This window comes from Puma concolor, chromosome A2, assembly GCF_028749965.1.
Source record: "Puma concolor isolate L17-30 chromosome A2, mPumCon1.1.hap2, whole genome shotgun sequence".
Classification (NCBI taxonomy): Eukaryota; Metazoa; Chordata; class Mammalia; order Carnivora; family Felidae; genus Puma; species Puma concolor.
In genome coordinates this window covers 29,266,896-29,292,664 of record NC_141668.1, presented here as the reverse complement: position 1 = coordinate 29,292,664, position 25,769 = coordinate 29,266,896, and the positions used below count along the sequence as shown (strand labels likewise).

Genomic DNA, 25,769 nt, shown 5'->3' with positions numbered 1-25,769 from the left:
AGGGCTTTTTGAATCTGACACCAAAAGCAAAAGCAACAAAAGCAAAAATAAATAAGTGGGACTCATACTAAAAAGCTGCTGCACAGCAAAGGAAACCATCAACAAAAATGAAAAGACCACCTACTAAATGAGAGAAAATATTTTCAAATCATATTCCTGATAAGGGGCTACTATACAAAATATATAAAGAACTCATACAGCTCAATAGCAAAAACCCCAAACAATTTAATCAAAAAATGCGCAGAAGGTCTGAATAGACATTTTCCCAAAGATGACATACAAATGGTCAACAGGCACATGAAAAGATGCTCAACATCCTTAATGATCAGGGAAATATAAATCAAAACCACAATGAGTGATCGCCTCATACCTTTCAGCATGACTATTACCAAAAAGACAAGAAATAATAAGTGTTGGTGAGGATGTGGAGAAAAGGGAACCCTTATGCACTGTTGGTTGGAATGTAAACTGGTGCAGCCACAATGGACAACAGTATGGAAGTTCGTCAAAAAACTAAAAAAGAACTACAATATGATATAGCAATTCTACTTTGGGGTATTTATGAAAAGAAAATGGAAAACCTAACTCGAAAAGAAATACGCATACCCATGTTCATTGCTACATTATCTGCAATAGCAATGATATGGAAACAACCTAAGTGTCCATTGATGGATGAATGAATAAAGAAATTGTGGTATATGTACACAGTGCAATATCATTCAGCCATAAAAAAATGAATGAAATCTTGCCGTTTGTGACAACACAGATGGAAATCAAAGGAATTATGCTAAATGAAAGAAGTCAGACAGTGAAAGACAAATATTATACAATCTCTACTATATGTGGAATCTTTTAAAAAAGTAAAAGCACAAAGCCACAAAAAAACCACACTCATAGATGCAGAGAACAGATTGGTGGTTGCAAGAGGCAAGGGGTGAGGGGGTTAGAAATAGGTGAAAGTGTAGATTTATTTAAAAATAAAAACTAAAAAAAGGATGGTGCAAGACAGCACATATTGTATTAAACATACCTATGCTGAAAAAAAAGAACACCCTTCATATATTCCATGAATGCAATTCCTTTGTTTACCTCTCTGTTACTATATTAATGATAGTCTCTTTTCTTGTGTTTTCATCTTCTTACACGGTTTCCGTTTCCTGCAGCTTTCTGCTTTCTTTTTGTTTCTTTGGAACTCTCTCTTTCATGCCCAAGATATTCTTCAGATATGTTGGCTCATATTTAAGACAGTGGAAAACTGTTTGGAAGCTCTATACATGTGCTTTGGGATTTGTTATTGATTGTGGGTTTCACTGCAGTATCATCTGACTGGGCCTTTTTTTTTTTTTTTTTCCTGAGAAAACCCAATTCTATATATTTTTACCTTTTCTTTGTGTTGATTACATTCCCCAGGGATGGACCCCTGGTCTCCTGTCCGTTGACACCTGGAGGGTATATGTCTGGCTCCCAGGAACAGTTGAGTAGAAGGCAAGTTTCTCACCATTTGACATATAAAATGCCTCCTCCTGCCCCAGTTATCACTGTGAAACCCTCCTGTGACCCGAACAGGTTCCAGCTCTCTTTACCCTCTGCTTTACCAGATCTAAATATTCCACTTCTGTCTGGTGGAGGAGAAGCAGTTGCATTTATGTAGAGTTGAGGAAGGAATTTGGGAATTTAATGTTTCATAAGCCATTTTTTACTTATCCTTGATTTTCAACATTTTAAAAACTTTGAAGGCTGTTGCTATGTAAATTGGATTGTTTATTGTCTTTCCTCACCATTGATTTAAGATTCCACTTTCGTGACATAACTGAGTCATCCTTTTATTTCCAGCTTCCAAAATGATTTTGCTGTCATCTCTTCTCTTGACATTTATAGAATTGTAACTTATGACTTAAAAGGTCTATTTGTTCTTGTTGTCATGGAGACTTAGGATAGGGTGAAGGTAAATGGGCTTATTCAATCTGGCATCTTATTGGAAGATGCAATGTTTTCTGTTTCACATTAAAAATAAATGAATGAATCTTAACTAATAATTATTGCACAGATTGACCTTGGTGCCTTGATGGTCTATGCATCGGTGGATAATATAGGTAAAAGGTGGGGGGAGAGTAAAAGCTCCATAGTGTGAAGAGGGATTGACAGTGGGGTCCTGTCCCCTTTGTTAGCTCTCAGCATATTGAGTTTACATGTACTTGGTTAAGTGGATAACAGATTATGCTTTGTAGTTTTAATTAAAACAGCCCTCTCATAATACACATATGGATTTAAATGATTTCTATAGGAAATTATGTACGTAAAGAAAGCCCAGAATAAAGATAATACATAAGTGACCAGAAAGAAAATATGAGAGGAGATCCTTCTACTCCTAATACGAACTCTTCATGAAGATCTGGTAAGGATCAAATCTGTAATAACTTAAACAATTCAGAGAAGTTGGTAACAAAATTGAAGTTATCAATAAGACTCCTGGAAATGTGATTTATATCCACTGTAGTTAATAAAGAAGTATTTGCATATTGTGAATTGGAATATTAGATTTTATAGTAATAGTATGATGAATAGAAAGATATTTAAAATTAAGCACTTAAGACATGAAGACTCTTTATAAAAATTCTACTTTTCTAGCAATGTCAAAAATCATACTTAAATCCAAGGTTTATTTAATAAAATGCTATTATCCTAAATGTTAAATATTTAGAAATTTCCTTTGTAATGCATTCATGAATAGCTGAAAATGAAAATATATGTGTACTGGGAAAAATCTTTTTCTTTCTATAGGAGTAAAAATGACTGACATAATATATAAATAACAGTGGATTTCTCTTCAGCTATATGACAAGTCAGATCTCCTGTTAAATAAAATGTGGTTTAAATATTTAAAAAGCACCTTAAGACATATTACAAAACTATACAAAAGTAAGGGATTTGCCTTGACCCTAAATAAAGTGAAAATGGGAATCTTAAGTGAGTGACTAGGCAGCTTTTTGATCTGAGGATATCAGTTTATTCTTTTGCAGAGAGAGCTGGGACGGCAGATAACACCTAAGGCCCACTCTCCATGGGGAATCATGGAGGAGAACACTCATAAAACGGGTATTCTTTGTAAAAATAGACAGCAAGGAAATCTCATCCTGACTTAAGGGGAAAACATAATGTAGCCTAAAAACTCCTAACGATGACCACTTTTAGTCTGAATTGGTGTTAAAAGAAAAACAATAATATAGAAGTTCTATGCAGCTGCAACCCAGGACTTAAGGAATTCCCACAGAAGTTTCAAGAAAAACTAGTATTTCAATATTTATTTATTTATTTTTATTTTTATTTTTTTAATTTGAGAGAGAGAGAGTATGCAAGTGGAGGAGAGGGGCAGAGAGAGAAAGAAAGAGAATCTTAAGCAGGCTCCATGCTCAGCGTGGAGCCTGATGCGGGGCTCGGTCCCATGACCCTAGGACCCTAGCTGAAATCAAGAGTTGGATGCTCAACTGAATAAGCAACCCAGGTGCCCCTATCATTTCAATATTTAAAAACACAAAACATACACACACACACACACACACACACACACACACACACACACAAAAGGCAAGAAAAGTGAGGAAACAGCAGAAAACAAAAACAGGCCAAGGAGCGATCTACAGGACCTCAGACACTAGAGCCATTAGACATATAAGTAAATTAATTTATGATTAACAAAATTAGAGAAGAAATGGAAAATATGAGCAAAGATAAAGAGACTATAAAAAAATCACCCAGCAAATCTTAAAAGGAGACAAATAGAATTTATAGAAATTAAAATTTAAGTAACTGAATTTAGGAACACCTGGATGGCTCAGTTGGCTGAGTATCTAATTCTTGATTTCAGCTCAGGTCATGATCCCAGGGTTGTGGGACCAAGCCTCATGTTGGGCTCCACACTAAGCATGGAACCTGCTTAAGATTCTCTCTCTCTCCCTCTACTCTTCTCCCTTGCTCATGCATACTCTTTCCCTTTCTCTCTCTCCATAAAATAAATAAAATTAAATAAATAACTGGATTTAAATACTCAGTAAATAGTTAAACAAAAAAGATAGACATAGCTGAAGGGAGAATTAATGAACTGGGAGATAGATCTGAAGTTACTCATAATGTAGTCTAGCAAGACACAGAAGGAAAATAAAGGTGTTAAAAAGCATGGAAGACAGAATAATAAAGTTTAATATATGTTTAACTGGAGACTCAGAGAAAATAATGGCTGAGAATTCTCAAGAATTATTGGAAAAGGGGCGCCTGGGTGGTTCAGTCAGTTAAGCGTCGGACTTTGGCTCAGGTAATGATCTCTCAGTTTGTGAGTTCGAGACCCTCATTGGGCTCTGTGTTGACAGCTCAGAGTCTGGAGCCTGCTTTGGATTCTGTGTCTCCCCCTCGCTGTGCCCCTCCCATGCTCATGCTCTGTCTCTCAATAATAAATAAACATTAAAAAAAAGAATTATTAGAAAAGATTCAACTTACACACATGCACATAGACATGCACATCTTTAAAGTAACCAAAGAGACAGGATTGTCTGTTAAAGGAATGGCAATTTGAATGACAGCTAGCTTATTTCTAACAGCAAAACAGTCAAAAGACAGTAGGAATACGTGTCAATATGCAATGAAAAAAAATAGTCAATCTAGAAATCTATAATCACAAAAATATATTCCATGAATTGTAAAGACCTTTATATAAAACAAAACTGAGAGTTTACCCTCAAAAGGTACTCTCTGAAGTACATTCAAAAGATATATTCAGGCAGAAAGAGTATGAACCCAGAAAGAATGTTCAAGAAGCAAGAAACAACGGTGAACAAAGATATTAGTAAATATGCATATAATTGTACAAAGCATTGATTTAAAAAATAAAATTATATAGTTTATAGGAGAATGACAGAGTAGAACTAGCAAATATTAGAAAATGGCCACACATAAACAGGAAGAGATGGTATAGTTGAAATGTCCTAAGATCTTTGTCCTGTTCAAGAGGAAGGGAATAATGGATTCTTTTTACATTTTTATAAATCAAGCATACATGACATTATAGTTTGAACTGTGTCCACCTCACATTCATATATTGAAGCCTTAACACCCAATGTGACTCTTTTGGAGATAGGGAATTTAACGTAGTAATGAGAGTTAAATGAGACCACAAAGGTAGGGCCCTAATGTGATAAAATTGTTGTCCTTATAATAAGAGGAAGAAAGACCAGACATCTCTCTTTTTCTCTCTGCTTCTGCAAAGAGAGAAGGCTGTGTGAAGACACAGTGAGCAGGCAAGCTGTCTACAAGCCAGGAAGACAGGCCTTACCAGAACTAACCCTGGTGGCTCCTTGATCTTGGACTTTTATCCTACAGAAATGTAAGAAAATAAATTTCTGTTGTTTAAACCACCAAGTCTGTCATGTTTTGTTAGACTTAGTTGACCAATACACATGGTAAAAATTTTCAGTAAATCTATAATAATAACAGACACAGAGCATAGTGGATAAGTGTGTGTATGTGTGTGTGAGTGTATATGTGCATATGTGTATATATGCATGCAGGTGTGTGTGTGTATGTGTGTGTGTATGTGTGTGTATGTGTGTGTGATGAACTAAATAAAGAACAAAAAGAAAATAACTGCAAAAGAATGCAGGGAAGAGATATAAAAAATATTTGGAAAAAAATAGAAATCTGATATTCAAAATTATTCTAAATTTATAAAGTCACAAAAAATTCAAATGGATAAAACTTGTCAGGCAAAAATCTTCAACCTGGATAAAAATGTAAAAGCCAGCAATATGTTTTTTTTATAAGAAATACATCTAAAGCATAAGGACATAGAAATATTGAACGTGAAAGGAGAGAAGAAATGCTAGGTAAAGTCTAACCGAAAGAAAGCTGGCACTTAAGGAGACTTCTGGGGAAGACGGTAGATTCAGAGGATTCTAAGCTCACCTCCTCCCACAGATACAACTAGATAACACTCACATCAGTGTAAATAACCCAGAAAAAGACCTGAAGACTGGCAGAACAGACTCTCCACAGCTAAATGTACAGAAGAGGCCACATCAAAGAGAGTAGGAAATGCAAAGATGAGGTCTGGAACCAAACATACCCACAGGACTCTGTGCAAAGAAGGGATATTGTGGGTCTCAAAAAAGGAAAGGACCAGACCCTCACACCAAACACCCTAGGCATGGGGGACTTGTACAGGGAAGATGAATCCCCATAACATTTGGCTTTGAAAACCAAGAGACTCAACAGTCAGTGGGGCTTAATACCTGCAACTTTAAAAATCAGCAGGGTCAGCTCTGGGAGAGCCAGGAGGGTGGAGTCCCCAATCCCAAAGAGACAGCACAATATTGAGATATAGCATAGAAGCAGCAGTATGAAACACCTGGGGTATACAGGAAGGAGATTTATTTACTAATCTCAGACCAAATGCTTGAGGTGCAGGGATCTTTGGGAGACTTTAAGAACAAAAGATCTGGCAGGTGCCATTTCCTTCCCTCACCCTCCAGCCTAGATACCCATGGATACCTGTAGGAACCAGCACAGCACCAACACTTTCTACCTAGCTCCCTCTCCCCAGCCCTTGTGCTTCTGTGGATCCGTCCCCTCCAACCTGGTTGGCCTGGGCAGGAGTTTTCCTAGGAGGTTGCAGGTCCTCTCCCACATCTGACCAGCTGGACTTTGCTGGTACCATGCACCCCACCCCCACCTTCTCCTATGTACCTTATGCCTCCAATATGCCCTTGACTAGAGCCTTTCCAAAATGGTGCCACAAACCTGGCAGTGTAGAAGCAGTACTAATAGGGGCCAGCACCACTCCAAAATGACTCCTACCCAAGGGAAGGGGGAAGATAACCACATACACCAGTCCAACTGTGGCCCCAGCAGTGGGCTACAGCAGACATCAGGGTCTGATTACAGGCCCTGCCCATCAACAAAAGTCTTTGAGGGGACAACACAGAGAAAGTACCCTGCAGTTCAGTGGTGTTGCATCTCTGGCAAATGCCCTAGACTGGCCCGGTAGCAATGCAAAGACTAAAACCTGCTCACAACACAGAAGCCATTGCAGATGACTGGACCGAAGACAAACATGCTTTAGCCACAACAGTAGGGTGCACACAACACACACTGGAGACACTCCTGAAGTGCCAGGTTCTGGTGGACCAGGGACATTGCACTACAGGGCACTAGAGGACCTCTTTTTCATAAGGCCACTACTTTCAAGAGCAGAAAACAGGGATGAATTTCTTAGCACATAAAAACAAACACAGAGAATTAGACAAAATGATGAGGCAGATGGAAATGTGCCAAATGAAAGAAGAGGAGAAAATCACAGCAACAGAACTAAATGAAATGGAGACAAGCAATATGTCTGATAGAGAATTTAAAGTAAGGATCATAAAGATACTCACTGGACTTGAGAAAAGAGTGGAGAACCTCAGGGAGACCCTCAACAAAGAGATAGACCACACAAAAACGAACCAATCAGACATGAATAACTCAATAACTGAAATTACAAATACACTTGATGGGATAAATAATAGACTAGAGAAAGCAGAAGAATGGGTCAGTGATATGGAGCACAGATTAATGGAAAACCATCAAGCTGAACAGGAGAGAAAGAAAAAGAATAATAAATGAAATTATGTAAGGGGAACTCAGTGACACCATCAAGTGTAATAACATTTGCATTATAGGGATCCCAGAAAGAGAAGAGAAGAAGTGGCAAAAAAAATTCTTTGAAGAAATAATAGCTGAAAACTTCCCAAATCTGGGGAAAGAAACAGAAATCCAGATCCAGGAAGCACGTGAGTCCCCAACAAAATCAACCCAAGGTGGTCCACAAGACACACAGTAAGGGGTACCTGGGTGGCTCAGACCGTTAAGCATCTGACTTCAGCTCAGGTCATGATCTCATGAGTTGTGAGTTTGAGCCCCCAGGCTCTGTGCTGACAGCTCAGAGCCTGGAGCCTGCTTCAGATTCTGTGTCTCCCTCTCTCTCTGCACTCTGTCTCTCTCTCAAAAAGAAATAAAAATAAGCATTAAAAATTTTTTTAAAAAGTATCTTAAAAGAAGCAAGAGAAAAGAAAACTGTAACCTACAAGGGAATCCCCATAAGGCTATCAGCTGATTTTTTAGCACAAACTTTGCAGGCCAGAAGGGAGTGGCATGATATATTCAAAGAGCTGAAAGGAAAAAACCCTGCAACCAAGAATACTCATCAAACAAGGCTGTCATTCAGAATAGAGAGATAAAGGAGTTTCCCAGACAAACAAGTTAAAGGAATTCATCACCACTAAACCAGCCGTGTGAGAAATGTTAAAGGGCCCTTTGAATGGAAAGGAGAGACCATAAACAGAAGCAAGAAAAGTAGAAAGCACAAAAGCAGTAAAATAATGTATACCTGTAAAAATAAGTCAAGGAATTCACAAAATAAAAGGATGTAAAGTATGACACTCTATACCTAAAACATGGTGAGGGGGGCAGAGGAATAAAGAATGAGCTCAAATGTAAGAGACTATCAACTTAATATAGATTGCTATATGCATAAATTTTGTATATAAGACTAATGGGAACCACAAATAAAAAACTGTTAATGAATATGCAAAAAATAAAGAGAACCCAATCCAAGTACACCACTAAAGAAAGCCAGCAAACTATGCGAGAAAAGAGCAAGAGAAAAAAGAAACAAAGAACTACAAAAAAAATCATAAAACAAACAACAAAATGAAATAAGTACATATCTATTAATAATTACATAAGTACATAATTAATAATTATTAATTAATAGTAATTAATAAGTACATACCTACTTTAAATGTAAACGGACTAATGCCCAAATCAAAAAAAAGCATGACGGAAGCGATAAAAAAGCAAGTCCATCTATATCTTGCCTGCAAGATACTCACTTCAGACCTAAAGCAACATGCAGATTGAAGGTGAAGGGATAAAAAAGCATTTATCTTGCAAATGGAAGTGAAAAGAAAGCCACAGTAGCAATATTTATATTAGGAAAAATGGACTTTAAAACAAAGACTGTAACAAGAGTCAAAGAAGGACACTATATAATCATAAAGAGAACAATCAAACAAGAAAGTATAACAATTATAAATATGCATTCAAATACATAAAGCAGCTAATAACAAATATAAACTAACTGATGGTAATACAATAATAGTATGGGTCTTTAACACCCCACTTACATCAATGGATAGATCTTTCATGCAGAAAACCAACAATGAAACAGTGGCTTTGAATGATATATTGGACCAGATGGATCTAACAGATATATTCAGAACATTCCATCCTAAAACAGCAAATACATATTCTTTTCAAGTGCACATGAGAACATTCTCCAGAATAGATCATATATTAGACCACAAAACAAGTATCAACAAATTCAAAAAGATTAAAGTCATAACATGCATCTTTTTTGACCATAACACTATTTTGACCATAACACTTACTATGAAACTGGAAATCAACTACATATACACAAATCTGGAAAAAGCACAAATATATGGAGGTTAAATAACATGCTACGAAATAATGAATGGGCCAACCAAGAAATCAAATCAAAGATAAAAAATACATAGAGACAAATTAAAATGAAAACAATAGTCCAAAACCTTTGGGATGTAGCAAAAGGTGTACTAACAATAAAGTTTATAGCAATACAGGTCTACCTCAAGAAGCAAGAAAATTCTCAAATAAACAACCTAATCTTATACCTAAAAGAGCTAGAAATAGAACAACAAATAAAACCCAGAACCAGTGAAAGGAAGGAAATAACTAAGATTAGAGCAGAAATAAAATAGAAACTAAAAAACCAATAGAACAGATTAATGAAACCAGGAGCTGTTTCTTTGCAAAGATTAACAAAATTCATATAGCTTTAGTCAAACTCATCATCATCATCTTCATCAACAACAAACAACAAAGGAGAGGACACAAACAAATTCAGAAATGAAACAGGAGAAATAACTGACATCACAGAAACACAATTATAAGAGAATATTATGAAAAATTATATGCCAACAAATTGGACAACCTAGAAGAAATGAATAAATTCCTAGAAACATGTAACCTCCCAAAATTGAATCAGAAGGAAATAGAAAATTTGAACAGACCAATTATCACTGATGAAATTGAAGTAGTTATCAAAAAAACTCCCAACAAAGTTCAGGACCCGATGGCTTCACAGGTGAATTCTACCAAACATCTAAATTAGAGTTAATACTCATCCTTCATAAACTAATCCAAAAAAAATAGAAAAGGAAGAAAAGCTTCCAAATTCATTTTATAAGGCCACCATTACCCTGAAATCGAAACCAGATTAAGACACTGCAAAAAAAGAGAATTACAGGCCAATATGTCCAATGAACATAGATGCAAAAATCCTCAATGAGAAACACCAGCAAACTGAATTCAACAATGCATTAAAAAAATCATTCACCATGATCATGTGGGATTCATCCTGAGATGCAAGTGTGGTTCAACATTTGCAAATACATCAATGTGATACATCACATCAATAAGAGAAAGAATAAGAACCACATGATCATTTCAATAGATGCAAAAAAAAAAAAAAAGCATTTAACAAAGTAGAACATTCATGACAAAAACTCTCAACAAAGTAGGTTTAGAGGGAACATACCTCAACATAATAAAGGCCACATATGAAAAACCCACAGCTAACATCATACTCAATGGTGAAAAACTGAGAACTTTTCCTTAAGGTCAGGAACAATGCCAGGATGTCCACTCTTACCACTTTTATTCAACATAGTACTGGAAGTCCTAGCTGCAGCAATCTGACAACAAAAAGAAATAAAAGGCATCCAAAAGGTAAGACAAAAGTAAAGCTTTCACTGTTTGCAAATGACATGATATTATATATAGAAGACCCCAAAGACTTGACCAAAAATCTTTGGTAAATAGAATCGGTAAATGAATTAAGTTTCAGGATACAAAATCAATATACAAAAATCCATTGTATTTCTGTACACTAATAATAAAACAGTAGAAGGAGAAATTAAGAAGGCAGTTCCATTTACAACTGCACCAAAAATAATAAAATACTTAGGAATAAACTTAGCCAAAGAGGTGAAAGACCTGTGCTCTGAAACTATAAAACATTGATGAAAGAATTAAAGACAACAGAAACAAATAGAAAGATATTCTCCGCTCATGGATAGAACAAATACTGTTAAAATGTCCTTAATATAGAGGTTCCTCAAAAAGTTAAAAATAGATTTACCAAGGGTTCCTGGGTGGCTCAGTCAGTTAAGCGTACAACTTCAGTTCAGGTCATGATCTCACAGTTCATGGGTTCAAGCCCCGCATCAGGCTCTGTGCTGACAGCTTAGAGCCTGGAGCCTGCTTTGGAATCTGTGTCTCCCTCTATCTCTGCCCCTCCCCTGCTCATGTTCTGCCTCTCTCTATCTCTTAAAAAGGAACGTTAAATTTTTTAATTTAAAAAATAAAAAATAAAAAATAGAATTACGAAATGATCCAATAATTCCACTAGTGGTATTTACCCTCAAAATACAAAAGCAGTAATTTGAAAAAAGATATGAACACCTATGTTTATTGCAGCATTATTTATAATAGCCAAATTATGGAAGCAACCAGAGTGTCCATCAATAGATGAATGGATAAATAAAATATGCAGTATAAATAGAATATTACTCAGCCATAAAAAAGAATGAAATCTTGCCATTTGCAACAATGTGGATGGATCTAAAGGGTATAATGCTAAGTGAAATAAGTCAGTCAGAGGAAGACAAATATACAATTTCACTAACATGTGGAACTTAAACAAAACAAGCAAAGAAAAAAGAGACAAACCAAAAATCAGAGTCTTGACTATAGAGAACAAATTAACAGTCATCATAGGGTAGGTGGGTGGGGGTTGGGTAGAATAGGGGAAGGGGATTAAGAGTACACTTCTCATGATGAGCACCGAGTAATATATAGAGTTGTTGAATCACTATATGTACACTCGACACTAATATAACACTGTATGTTAATTATACTGGAATTAAAATAAATATGAAAAATAAACATTAAGGTTAAAAAAAAAGAAAGCTGGCATTGCTACATTAGCATACAAATAAACTCTAAGACCCCAAAACATTACTATACACTGAGAGGGGCACTGCAAAGTGGTAAAAGCATTAATTAACCAGGAATATACAAACATTCTAAACTGGTAGGGACACAATAACATAATCTAAATAATCTAAAAATATATATAAACTAAAATTGACAACACTATCAGAAGAAATAGACATATCCATATCCTAGAGGGGGATTTTAATACAACTGTTCCATTAATTGCTGGGTTAAATAGACAAAAAATTGGTTAGGTCACAGAAAATTTGAAAAACAACTAGCAAACTTGATCTAACAGACTTTTGGAAAATATTGCACGCAGTAAGTTGAGAATATACAATTCTTTTAAGTGCAATGAAATATTTATCACAATTGACCATGTGCTAGTTCACAAATCTGCCTCAACAAGTTTAGAAGAACTGATGTCAGACTACAGTAAAATTAAGTTAGAAATTTTTAAAAAGTAGTTACAAAAGCCTCATTTATTTCAAATTTTAAAATACACGTCTAAGCAACTCATGAATGAAAGAATCTAGCATAATAGAAATCAGAAAACTCAAAGAACTGAAAAATATGTGGTATAGATAAATTAATAGAAGAAAATTCATCTCCTTAAATTGTTACTTTGAAAGAAAATAATAGCTCGAATTTCATAATGTAAATATCTACTTTAAAAAGTAAAAGAACAGAATGAATGCAAAAATTAAGCAGACAGAACAAAATAATAGAGGAAACTAATAAATAAATTAGAACATACATAAATACGATTAAAGAGCCAAAGGTCAGTGCTTTGACAAGACTTGTAAGACAAATAAAATAGACATAGGCTTTTAAAAGATTATTTTAGCAAGTTTAAAAGCATAAGTAAAAATATTAGGAATGACAAAAGCTGTAACTAAAAGTACTTTAGAAATTAAATAGGTCTGGGGCGCCTGGGTGGCTCAGTCGGTTGGGCGGCCGACTACAGCTCAGGTCATGATCTCGCTGTCTGTGAGTTCGAGCCCCGCATTGGGCTCTGTGCTGACAGCTCAGAGCCTGGAGCCTGCTTCTGATTCTGTGTCTCCCTCTCTCTCTGCCCCTCCCCTGCTTGCTCTCTCTCTCTCTCTCTCTCTCAAAAACAACAAACATTAAAAAGAAATTAAAAAAAAAGAAATTAAATAGGTCTTAGTGGATATTGTAAACAACTATATGCCAGTATATTTGAGATGGAATGCATAAATTCCTAGAAAAATGCAACTAACTCAGGTAGAAATAGAAAATATAAACAATCCTAAAGCCAGGAAAGTAATAGAGCAATTTCTAAGTACATACACCTTCTGTTTTCTTTTTTTGCTGCTAGCTAGAGTAGAGAATGGATAGAGGGAGATGAGGCAGCTAATCTTACACCATGAGGTAGCAGTCAAGTGCTGAGAGGATGGCACAACTGGGACAGAAAGAATCAGGGCCATCATGATTGTGGAGCCACCATTTCAGCTTATTCCTGTCTTGTTAAAACTATTGCTATTTTGGGTCTTTGTCGTGATGAAGAAGTAAGAAGTAGAAATACTGAAAAGAAAACAAGAGAATGATTAACACAACATTCTTGACTGTGACTGTCTCAATAAGGGGTAGGATGTGATTGTGTGAGGAAAGGAGATGGAATCAGAGAAGGGCTCACAGAGATTTCTCAAAATTAATTAAGCTGAGGTGTGAAAGATACCATTTTATGCATTTTCTTTAAATTTTTTCTGTTACATTTTATAAATACATGTGTGTGTAAAGTATTTCGTGATCAAATACATAAAAACGATTTGAGGACAAAATAAAATAAATGCACTCTTTTGTTAGGAAATACTATGGGAAGATGCATAGAAAAACATTTCTGAGGATTTTAAAAAAACAAACTACAGTATTAGAATAAATTATATAGCGTGGGAGGCTTACTGTACAGTTAGAGGAAAGTACAGATGCTTCCAACATGGCTGAACTTATGTTATTTGCCAGATGATATTTCAATAACTTCAAATGTGAAGAACTGCATTTTGGTGATTCAAAAATGAAAGACATATGGGAGAAAAGATATTATCAACAATCATTCCTTTAACAACAAAGTGTTTTATGGAAACACAGCTAAGTCTAGATATCAGTGGAGCTAGGACTTTGGCGGCAATAAAAATTGAAATATGGAGTGAGGTCATGTTCACAGATTGCTTCTGTGATTCCTTTATCTTTTTTTTTTTTTTTTTTTTTAAGGTAAGTGAATTTACCTCACTAACTGTCGCCACCTACTACCTTCTTTTATCAGAAAATATACCTGGTAGCACCTGGGTGGCTCAGTCACTTAAACATCCCTCTTGGTTTTGGCTCAGTCATGATCTCAGGGCTTTGTGGGTTTGAGCCCCGCATTAGGCTCTGCGCTGGCAGTGTTGAGACTGCTTGGGATTCTCTCTCTCTCCCTCTCTCTGCCCCTCCCCCCACTTGTGCTGTCTCTCTCTCAAAATACATAAATAAACTTAAAAAAAAATACACCTGGTATAATTTCAGATGAATTAGGTTTTACCTGCTTGTCCGTATGCAGGCATTTACCTTCACTCTAGTCTAGACTGTTTGTGGAGGATATTGGATCTCTATTACACACCAGAAATTTAATCTTTTGTTCTGATATAAGAACACTGACAGTGAGGCATCCGAATTCTTGAATGTGTTGTCATAAAATGGATTAATAAATAGAATAGTTATGATTTCTTTTAAAAGCTCAATTTGTATTCCCAGAGGCGTAGGAACTGCCACATTAAAAAAGACTAACTAGGGGTGGCTGGGTGGCTCAGTCGGTTGGGCGTTAGACTTGGCTCAGGTCATGATCTCACAGTTCGTGAGTTTGAGCCTCATATTGGGCTGTGTGCTGACAGCTCAGAGCCTGGAGCCTGCTTCAGATTCTGTGTCTCCCTTTCCCTCTGCCCCTCTCCCGCTCACACTCCATCTCTCTCTGTCTACAAAAATGAATAAATGTTTAAGAAAAAAAAAAAGACAAAGTAGGGGCGCCTGGGTGGTTCAGTTGGTTATCTGTCCAACTTTGGCTCAGGTCATGATCTCACAGTTCATGAGCTTGAGCCTCGCGTTGGGCTTTGTGCTGACAGTGCACAGCCTGCTAGGGTTTCTCTGTCTCCCTCTCTCTATGCCGCTGCCCCCACCTCAAAAATAAATAAATGAAACTTTAAAAAGAATTTTAAAAAAACATGTGAAGTGCCTAAACTAGATAAATATCTAGATGCCAATCAACTGGATGGGAGGAATCCTTTCACTGTTAGTGTGTACATCAAGGTCACTTGATCCCACAACTGGGGCACCTGGGTGGCTCAGTTGGTTGACTGTCTCTTCGTGGGACCAAGCCCACGCTGGGCTTTGTGCTGACGGTACCCAGCCTCCTTGGGATTCTCTCTCCTCTCTCTGCCCCAACCCCCACCCCCATCAGCTCATACTCTCTCTCTCACATAATAAATAAACTTTAAAAAAAAATCCCACATTTTTTTTCAACTTTATTGAGATATAATTGACAAAATTATAAAATAGTTAAAGTGTATAGTTGTGGTAATCTGACACATATATACATTATGAAAAGTAACCCCAACCCAGCCAATCAATATTTCCACCACCTCACACATCTATTTTTCTGTTGTTGTTGTTGTTGTTTGAGACATTCAAACACTACTACCCTAACCAATCTCAATCATACAATAGTGTTAACCATAGTCACCATGTTTTACATTACATCCTTGGACCTAACTCATCTTATAGCCAAAAGTTTGCACCCCACCACTCAGCCCTTGACAACCACTTTTCTACTCTGTTTGTATGAAATTTACTTTGTTTTTTAGATTCCACATATAAATGATACCATGCAGTATTTGTATTTTTCTGTCTGCCTTATTTCACTTAGCACAATGTCCTCAAATTTCATCCATATTGTTGCAAATGGCAGGATTTCCTTCTCTCTCGTGGCTGAATAATATTCCATTGTATATACATACCACTTCTTTATCCATTCATCCATTGGTGGACACTTAGGTTGTTTCCATATTGTGGCTATTGTGAATAATGCTACAATGAACATAGGAGTGCAGATATCTCTCTGAGATCTTGTTTTCATTTCCTTTGGATATATATCCAGAATTGGGATTTCTAGATCATATGGTAACTCCCTTTTTAATTTTTTGATGAACCTTTATATACTGTTTTCTACAGTGACTGAACCAATTTACATTCCCACCAATAGTGCACAAGGGTTCCCTTTTGTCCACATCCTTGCAGACACTTGCTGTCTCCTGTCATTTTGATGGGGCTGTTATTCCTAAAGGGTATGTGGTGGTTTCTCTCCTTCTCTATCATCATCTCTCTGTAAACTACAGGATTTGTCTGGATGAGTGAAAGAAGACACCTACATTGTCAGGTGTCAGGTGAGGACTGAAGAGCTCTCATGAGTGGCTTTGCCACTCAGTTACACCTAGGCTTGCATGGAAGAGTAATCAAGGAGAACACAGTTTTGTTTCTATTTGATGTAGACACCAGATATTCTAGAATTGTTATCTACCAACTTGGCAGAACTAATGCCCCTAGACCATGATATTACGAACCATGCTTATTACAGTTAATATGGTTCTTTGAGTTCTTGGAGAACATTAAACAGTGTTTTCTTTTAGAATTTGGTTTTCAATAATAAGGATTTTCACCCCCAAACTAAACACCTAATTAAAAAACAAGATTTAATTTGTTCAAGGAAATTTTCCCTTTGAACTCTTCCCTGTAGAGGATGACGAATTATATAAAATGAAAGGAAAACAATTATCTTAGACCTTTCATTAAAAGCAAACCGATTTTCCAATTCCTTTCATTCAAAGATGGCTGGACGTTTAGAAATTGAGCTAGTATAAAAATGTGGGTATCTCTTTGAATAATACTAGTGCTTGTGAAGAAGGGAAAAATCTAGCAACTTGATTCTTCTTTTGGTATGTAAAAATTGGTTTTCAGATACCTAGAACTCTTTTCTCATAGAAATAATATGAGTGATGATGATTGGTTTCTCAGTTGCTCCCCTGGAACCTGACAAATAGATTTGACCATGTACTGTCAGTGTCCCTTTAGGATATTCCATTGTTTTTTGTTCCTTTTTGCCTCAAAAAAAATATTGTAACTACTTTTAGAGTCATGCAGGATTTATAGGCTAATCACTTACCCACCACTTTTATTTGGGCACAAGTAGGGAGCTCTGCTAATGTCTGGGTCATGGTCTATAATAAGAAGAGAACTTGGCAAGTCATGGAAAACATCTCCCTTTTAGGTATGCAGCATTGGTATATGTCTATTCTTTAATCAGTTCCTGGAATCAGAGGGGCTACTGAATATCTATCACCTTCAAAACTAACATGTAATCATTACTAGCAGTAGCAGCAGCAATGGCAAAATTATCATTATTATCATCTATGTCAGAAGTTTGCAGTTCCATCAACAAGAATTTTAGGGTTGATAAGTTTTAGTTCCAAATCCTTATATTCTTTCCACCAAAAAATGAAATTAATCCCCATGAAGAGCCAAAGCAATTTTCTCTTTCCTGAGAAAGAACAAAACTGAAGGTATCACACTTGCTGGTTTCAAACTATATTACTAAGCTATAGTAATCAAAACAGTCTGGAATTGGTATAAAAAGAGACACACACACCAACAGAACAGAATTGAAAGCCCAGAAATAAACCTTAATATGTACAAGGAGCCAGCATTTGACAAGGAGCCAAGATACTTAGTGAGGAAAGGATAGCCTCTTCAATAAATGGTGTTGGGAAAACTGGATTACCACAGGCATATAAAATTGGACCCCTTTCTTGTACTACTCATAAAAATTAACTCAACAGCAACAAATCCCAGATAATCCAATTTAAAAATGAGAGGAACTGAATGGACATTTTTTCAAAGAAGACATACAAGTGGTCCAACAGGTGGATGAGAAGATACTCAATATCACTACCATCAGGGAAATGCAAATCAAAATCACAGTGAGTTATGACCTCATACCCAACAGAATGGCTGTTATTATAATAACATTATGCTAAGTGAAATAAGTCAGACAAAGACAATTATTGCATGTTATCATTTACATGTGGAATTGAAAAAAGTCTAATTCATAGAAACAGAGTGTAGAGTGTGGTCCTGGGGGCTGGGGTTGGGGAAATGAGATTTTGGTCAAAGGGTACAAACTTACAGTTATAAGATGAATAATTTCTCAGGACCTAATGTCCAGCATGATGGTTAAAATTAATAATACTTGCTATATATTGGAAGTTGTTAAGAGAGTAGATCTTAAATGTTCTTACCACAAAAAAGAAATGGTAATTATGTAATGTGATGGAGGTATTAACTATTGCAATGGTGATAATCATTCTGCAATATATAAATATATCAAATCAACAGGTGCGCCTTAAATTTACCCAATGTGTTGGCTGAGTGAAGTATACTTATGAGTCAATTATATCACAATTAAGCTGGAAAAAATGAAATTAATCTGACTCACGGTTTTATCTTTCAACCTTTATCAGTTTGCTTTTTTCTTGTTATAGTTTCTATACAGAATGAGTTCCTTTAATCTAAGTATTATTGAGAAAAATATTACTGAATTTATTCCTTCACTCAGCAAATATTTACTACATGCTTACTCTATGGCAGTCACCTGTTCTAGATATTTGAAATACAAATAAGCACATGGAAAAAAATTAAATAAATAATTTCATTGGTATGAAGGTAATGCATGCTTTGGGAAAAGTAGGGCAGGTTCAAGGGTATTAGGAGGGATGTATTGGCCATAATGAAAATGGGTGATCAGGGTAGGCCTCATTAAGAAGATAATACTTGGGCAAATGTTAAATGCATATTTTTAATCAATATTATTATAATTATTAATGTAGAACTTATTTGGTGGTAGTTCTTAATTTTCTTCTACTTACTGGGAACTTTCTGCTTACTACACACTAAACTTTATATGGATTGGTGTGTGTTATTGCCTTTAAAGAGAAACATAATTCTAAAAAATGAAGTAAATATATAATTCTAAAATAAAGTAAGGTTATTGATCATCTTGGATTGATTTAATTATACTAGTAAACAGATTTTAATTAAATTTAAGAAAAATACTTAATTTTTTTACTGAACAAATGATTCAAATGTACAAAATTGTAGTAATTTTCAGTAGAAATTCAATATTTTTTTTAAAGTACGAACATGGCAAAATAGTGCAAATTTAAAAAAACCTAAGCCCTTCATTTTTCCCTCTTCTCTGAAATTTATTTTAAACCACTCCTTCTTTAAAGGAGTAATATTTGGATCTTTGATGACTTATAGTTCAAATTCAAAGCCAAACCATACAGCTATTTTAATTCAGTAGAATGCCCTACCTGCTTCAAGAAGAAAATAGAAGAAAAAAACATTATAAATATAAATATTCTTTCCTTTTCATAACTAGATGAAGTAGATACAGATTCTTCCACATAATCAATTAATGTTAAAGTAGCTAGTTTAAACCTGGCAAAGAACAGGTGCAATTTAGTACAAATTGAACACAAAATATACAATACGTCTATCTGTAATTGTTAAAAATCAAAACATATCTTAAGTGTGTATATAAAATAACACTTTCGTGTTATCTCTAACAAAGAATACTTTTGTAAAGTAAAAAGTTATCCTTTAATTTTTCTTTTGCACAAAGTTGAATTTTATACGTTGAGTTCTACAAAGACCACAGAAGCATTGTTCAAAGGCCTTGCTTGCTCTCTTCTCCCAAACTCAGAACTCAGTCTTTATTGCCCTAAATGTACCCACATTATCTTTACTTTTCTCCATTGAACACTTGTTCCTCCTGTGTCTGCATCTCAATTGGTGACATCAAGGCCTACATTTACCTAGTTTACTCTAGCAGAGACATCTTCTATGCTTTTCTCTCTCTTGTCCTCAAAGTCTGATTAATCAAAAAAGTCCAGTTAGGTTTGCACTCTCCACTCTTCAAATTGTTGCCATAGTAAGTTTCTCAATGGGCAGAATTTACCATGCTGCTCTCCAGTTTCAAAGATTCCCATTTCCCCTAAGATAAACTCTAAACTCTTCTGCATTTAAAAAAAATTTTTAATTATTATTTTTTTAATGTTTATTTACTTTTGAGAGAGAGAGAGACAGAGACAGAGCATGAGCAGGGGAGGCTCAGAAAGAGAGGGAGACACATAATCTGAAGCAAGATCTGGGCTCTGAGCTGTCAGCACAGATCCCAACACGGAGGCTCCAACTCACAAACAATGAGATCATGACCTGAGCCGAAGTCTGACGCTTAAGGGACTGGGCCACCCACACGCCCCAAGAACAGCTATTTTTTTAAAATATTTTTTTAAAAGTTTATTTATTTATTTTGAGAGAGGCAGAGAGAGCATGGGCAGGGAGGGGCAGAGACAGAGAGAGAGAGAGACAATCCCAAGCAGGCTCTGCAGGTTCAGCGCAGAGCCTGACGTGTGGCTCAAACTCACGAAACTGTGAGATCATGACCTGAGCAGGAATCAAGAGTCGGATGCTTAACCAGACTAGTCACCCAGGCGTCCCACAAACAGCTATTCTGAACATGGCTTGATCTATCTTCACATTTCACTTACCACAACTCATCCCTAGAACCTGCAGTGGAGAGGTTTCCTGAAAAAAGCCCGGTTCTCCACATATTTGGGTCTTTGAATTCACTGCATTCTCTAATTAGAATACCTCTTCTCTTTTCACTCATTCATTAATTGATGAAGATAAATATCTACTGAAAATGAGGCAATGAAGCGTGTCATGGAATTAAATGGTGAACAAAGGAGACATAGTCCCTGCATGCATGGAGTCTGCATTCTGCTGATTGAACATGATGTCTCCTTCCTGACTCAAATCTCGTTCCCTTGCACTCCACTCCTGCAACATGCCCTGACTGAGCTGGTTGCTCTCCACTTCTGAACACTTAGCCCCTCTGTGCATGCTTCTGTTGTAGGAGTTATGTCACATGTCTTTTTTACATCCACCTTCCCCACTAGACTCTGAGCTGCACACAGTGGGGAGCAGGTCTTTTCATCGTTGGACCTTTCTATAATGCCTAGGACTGTGTTGGATGTCAAATCGATTCGAAGGGGCTTGACACTAAATTTCAGCATCATGCCAGAAAACTGGGTTTCTAAAGATGACCACGAGAAAGTTACTGAGTGCGAGCATATTTTTCTGTTTAGGATTGCCGGTTTTCATAATTTTTAAAGCTCATTTTTAATGTATTCTTCTGTGACATACTTTGCCTGCTATTGATTTTCTATGTTTTACAAGAATTACTCTATCACTAAAAATGATAATGTTTTCATAAATGTATATTCAGTTCTCATCTTTAAAACCCTTACTGTACACTGTAGCTAAAGGCTTAAAACTTAGCTTTGTTATTTGTCTCCGCTTTACACAGAAATCACTCCTTCCTTAAAGATTTCTGTAAATAACAAGAGAGTTTTCTTTTTCCTACTGAGCTGCATGTGAATGCATTACAGCCTGAGGAAGGAACATATGCCCCACTCTCCTATTCCTAATACCATGGTTACTATAAAACTATTGCTATGCAGGATTACTTTTCAGTAGACTCAAGATCTATTGCTCCCAATACGACTCGGTATAGAATTTTTATATTGATTTATTCTGGGAAATGAATTCTGTGGGATAATTTACAAAAGTCTCCTTCCTTCCTTGAATAGCTAGAATGACTCCGACTCCTCCATCTGTGTTTGACAGTAGCAATTCATAAATTCTGCATTGAATTTTTTAGTGGGAATACTAAAGATAACTGGATTGCAATTACACGAATAGTTGCTCTAAATTTATAACCTGAAAGAAATGGGGAGAGTCCTAATGAAAATCAGGCTACCAAGCCAGTAAGATTTTAATAAGAAAATGAAACAATATTCTGAGACTGGAATTATATTTCCTTGAACTACATATGCTACCTCCTATCACCACAAACTTAGTAAAAGGAGAAAATAATGATGCTAATTTTCAAAGCCTAAAATACTTTCTATGAGAATATTGATTTTAGTCTCTCCATGAGGGCTTATCAAACCATTTTGACTTAAGCAAGAAAAGTAATTTATAAACAAGGAAGCAAGTAGCAGATTTTAAAATGCATACGTCTCTAACTGCACATCTAATATAATTTCACATATAATTATTTAGAAAGAATCACATTTAATGTACCTTTTCCAGCTCCATATTGCTTGAATTTTTCCCTGCATCATTACTGTATCTGCAAAATAAATCGACCCCTTTTATAATTTTATTAAAATGTAATTTAGAAAATCCTAATCAAAATGTCAATATTCTTTACCCTGGAACCGGTATTGTCTTCTCTTTCCTCTCATTTGTTTCGTGTTCATTAACACTTTCTGCAAAACATTAAATAGAAGAAAAATACTTTAAAGGGTTTTCTGTGTGTGCAGGTGTGTGTATGTGTGTGTGTGTGTGTGTGTGTGTGTGTGTGTAAAGAAGGAAGCATTACTAGAAACTGAAAATAAATTCACCTACTGACATAACATTCATCTTAATAAAGTATTTTATAAATACAAATATCGCCCCAACAGTTTTCACTCTATCAGGGAAATTTATCAGAGCCAGAAATAACCACAGCCAAATGCAATGCTCTTTCCAAATAGAATGTAGGAATGACAGATTCCCAGTTTTATGCAGGAATGTCAATTCAGTATGAAAGTAGACCTGGGGTCTCCTGAGAGAGAGAGGCAGAGAAAGATTTCCATCAGACTGGCTGGAGGAGAGAAAGGGCATTCTTCCTCTTTTTTTCCAGAGAATGTAGATTTGACCATTAACTGAAGGTAAAATATTCGGGTAATGTCATTCCTTTGTATAAATACAGAAAGGGGAAGGCTAAATTCACATCATGCATGTATGGACAGTCAATAAAATATAAGCCAGAATTCTTGAGTTTATGCCTATTGCCCAAATGATTAGACCCCACTGCAGCTGTAACAACATGTGATACCATCAATTTCCAGTCCATGGTTGGTTGATCCACTGAAATAAGTCATCTGAGTGGCCTCGACCTCTGCTTCAGCACTGATGATTTGCTGTGCCACAGCCTCCACGATGGGCATCACCATGGCAGCAGTTGAGGTGTTGCTAAGCCACATAGATAAAAAGGCGGTACTGCTCATGAACCCCAATGTCAGCCTGAAATGAGAGGGCTTTTAGTATGAACTGTGCTCTTCAGCTTAACTAGCTCTGTATTATTTAACTGTCAAGGTTGCTGTTTTTGACTTGGGAATTTTTTTCAAAACACACTTAAGTTAAGGTTCCCCTCGGATGACGACCCCTGAGGATGACCATAGCCAGACAGGAACCAAAGTGGCACATAGAAGAGTGGAGTTTTTATGAGATTTGTCTCCCTGGAAACCATAAGAATCTTCTCTTGAAACAGAAAAAAATGATTAAATGTATAACCGAACTGCAAGTCAGTAGATGGTATAACAGCTTATAATATTATACCAATATTTGAATGCCCTTTGCAGATGACGCTTACCTTCAAATACTAGTAAGAGGAAATGTAATCAATTTTTGAGTTTAGGATCCCTTATTCCTTCTCTTACCTTTTGATTTCATCTCTGTTTATTAGTCTGTGTGCCAGGGAAGCACAAGGGCAAGGAGAAAAATTACTATTTTTAAATCTGCTTTTTGTTATTGACTACTTGGTTCAATATATGGTAGATAAAGGAAATGGTTAAAATTACTAGCTAAAATGAGGTTTCAGAATTTTCTATAGATTCTATTATTTACGCTTTCTTGAATTTAACATTCCTACCTGTGGTCAAGAACTGGATATATTATTTTGTCTTCTCTTATATTTAGAGCAGTTCTTCTCCCTTAAAAATAACACACCTAAGACTTCTAGGATTTGAAACTGTATAAGCTTTCAAAGTCACACCTGGGGGAAAAATATGATCTCCTTTGAGTAGGAGATCCCAGAAAATCATTGAGCAGCACATCTTTCCATATAAAGCCATTCATAAAATTCTGTGACTCCCCTTAAAAGTAGATCCACAAGTGGGGCGCCTGGGTGGCCCAGTGGGTTGAGCATCCCACTTCAGCTCAGGTCATGATCTCACAGTTCATGAGTTTGAGCCCCACGTTGGGCTCTGTGCTGACAGCTCGGAGCCTGGAGCCTGCTTCGCATTCTGTGTCTCTCTCTGTCTCTGCTCCTTCCCTGCTCACATGCTGTCTCTCTCTCAAAAATAAATAAAGATTAAAAAAAAAAAAAAAAGTAGATTCACAAGAAAAATTCCACACTGTAAGTTTCCACTTCAGATCAGGTGAACAATTTTTACATGTAAAACAAAATAGAACTCTTCAGATATCTGTTTAAATAAGACATGATTCTTAATAAAAGTAAACTAGAAATACCTTTAACTTAAGGCTCTGACAAGACATGAAATATTCCTATAAAAGAAGATGGTGATCAGATAAATCTTTAGTGTGGTGAAAATGCCTTAAATTGCAAAGCTACTTAATGATATAATGGACAGGACTCTTGCTTCACTGTGCGGTTCACTCCCCTATTCCCTGTGGTCAGTGAGAAGGTGATCAAGGAAAAGAGACAGTATCTGTAGCGTCCCAAGAGCTGTGGAACACCATTTCATTTTAAGAGTGAAATTACCTTAATACATACATGTTATAAAAATTTTAAGTAACAAACATTTAAAAAATTTGACTCATCTGAGTTATTTTCTGTATTCAACAACACTATTTTACTCATAAATGGTAAACACAGATATGGATACACTCTAGAATGAATTATGCAACATAATTCAATAAAATTTTCTTATTTTCAAAGAAAAATGAGAAGGGAAGAACCACCTAAGGCTTTAAAGCTTAATGCTTAGGCAAATGTTAAATGTGTATTTTAAAATCAGTATTATTATAATTTCTAATTTAGAACTTTTTGGTGGTAATTTTACTGGGAACTTTCTGCTTACTACACACTAAACTTTATAAGGACTGGTATATATGTATTGCCTTTAGAGAGAAACATGTAATTTCTCATATGCAAGTGATCATGACACTGAAAGTATATTTTTTAGCTCACATCTATGTTCTTAACAAGAGCTAGAATTAAAACTACAATAGCCAATTAATTTAATGGAAAAAAGCATTCATTTCAGTGGGGAAAGCATTCAGTGGGGGAAAATCAGTCAACTGAGCGATTTCACATTCTGTAGATGAAACTTAATTGATTGTTTCACTTTGCAACAGTTCATTTAAAAAGAAAAATGTTCACCTTGGAATTTTTCTGCACACATTTGTATTTTGTCAGTAATGTCTTTGTCTTTGGTTCTTAACATCTTCCCTGATGATCAAGGATGCTCTTGAACAAGTCTTGAATGGGTAATTAGCCAAAAAACGAGATAGGACTGAAATCTACTCTGAAGCCTATCAATCTTGTCTGTTGAGGTTCAAGGCTCCTCTCAGCTTTGCCTCTTAATGTGCATGAAAGGTGAGAGAGTTGTGTGCACTTACTCCAATCTCCCTGTAGTTAGACCTGCTGTGAAGGGAAAGTTGTTGTTTCCTCCTCCAACTCA

At 36.0% G+C, this 25,769-nt stretch overlaps 1 protein-coding gene across 5 annotated transcripts in view; it reads right to left on the bottom strand.

The window, feature by feature from the left end:
• SLC13A1 (solute carrier family 13 member 1) overlaps positions 1 to 25,769 on the bottom strand; it is a 143,220-nt gene that overhangs the window by 84,152 nt on the left and 33,299 nt on the right. For 4 of the 5 annotated variants that reach the window (XM_086691208.1, XM_086691216.1, XM_025929730.2 and 1 more), the window contains exons 4-6: positions 23,180 to 23,367; positions 22,511 to 22,568; positions 22,381 to 22,429 (exon numbers count right to left, since the gene is read on the bottom strand). In XM_086691208.1, the coding sequence (XP_086547334.1) occupies positions 22,381 to 22,429; positions 22,511 to 22,568; positions 23,180 to 23,367 (295 nt within the window). The remainder of the gene's footprint in view (positions 1 to 22,380; positions 22,430 to 22,510; positions 22,569 to 23,179; positions 23,368 to 25,769) is intronic. The other variant, XM_086691231.1, reaches the window with a different exon arrangement.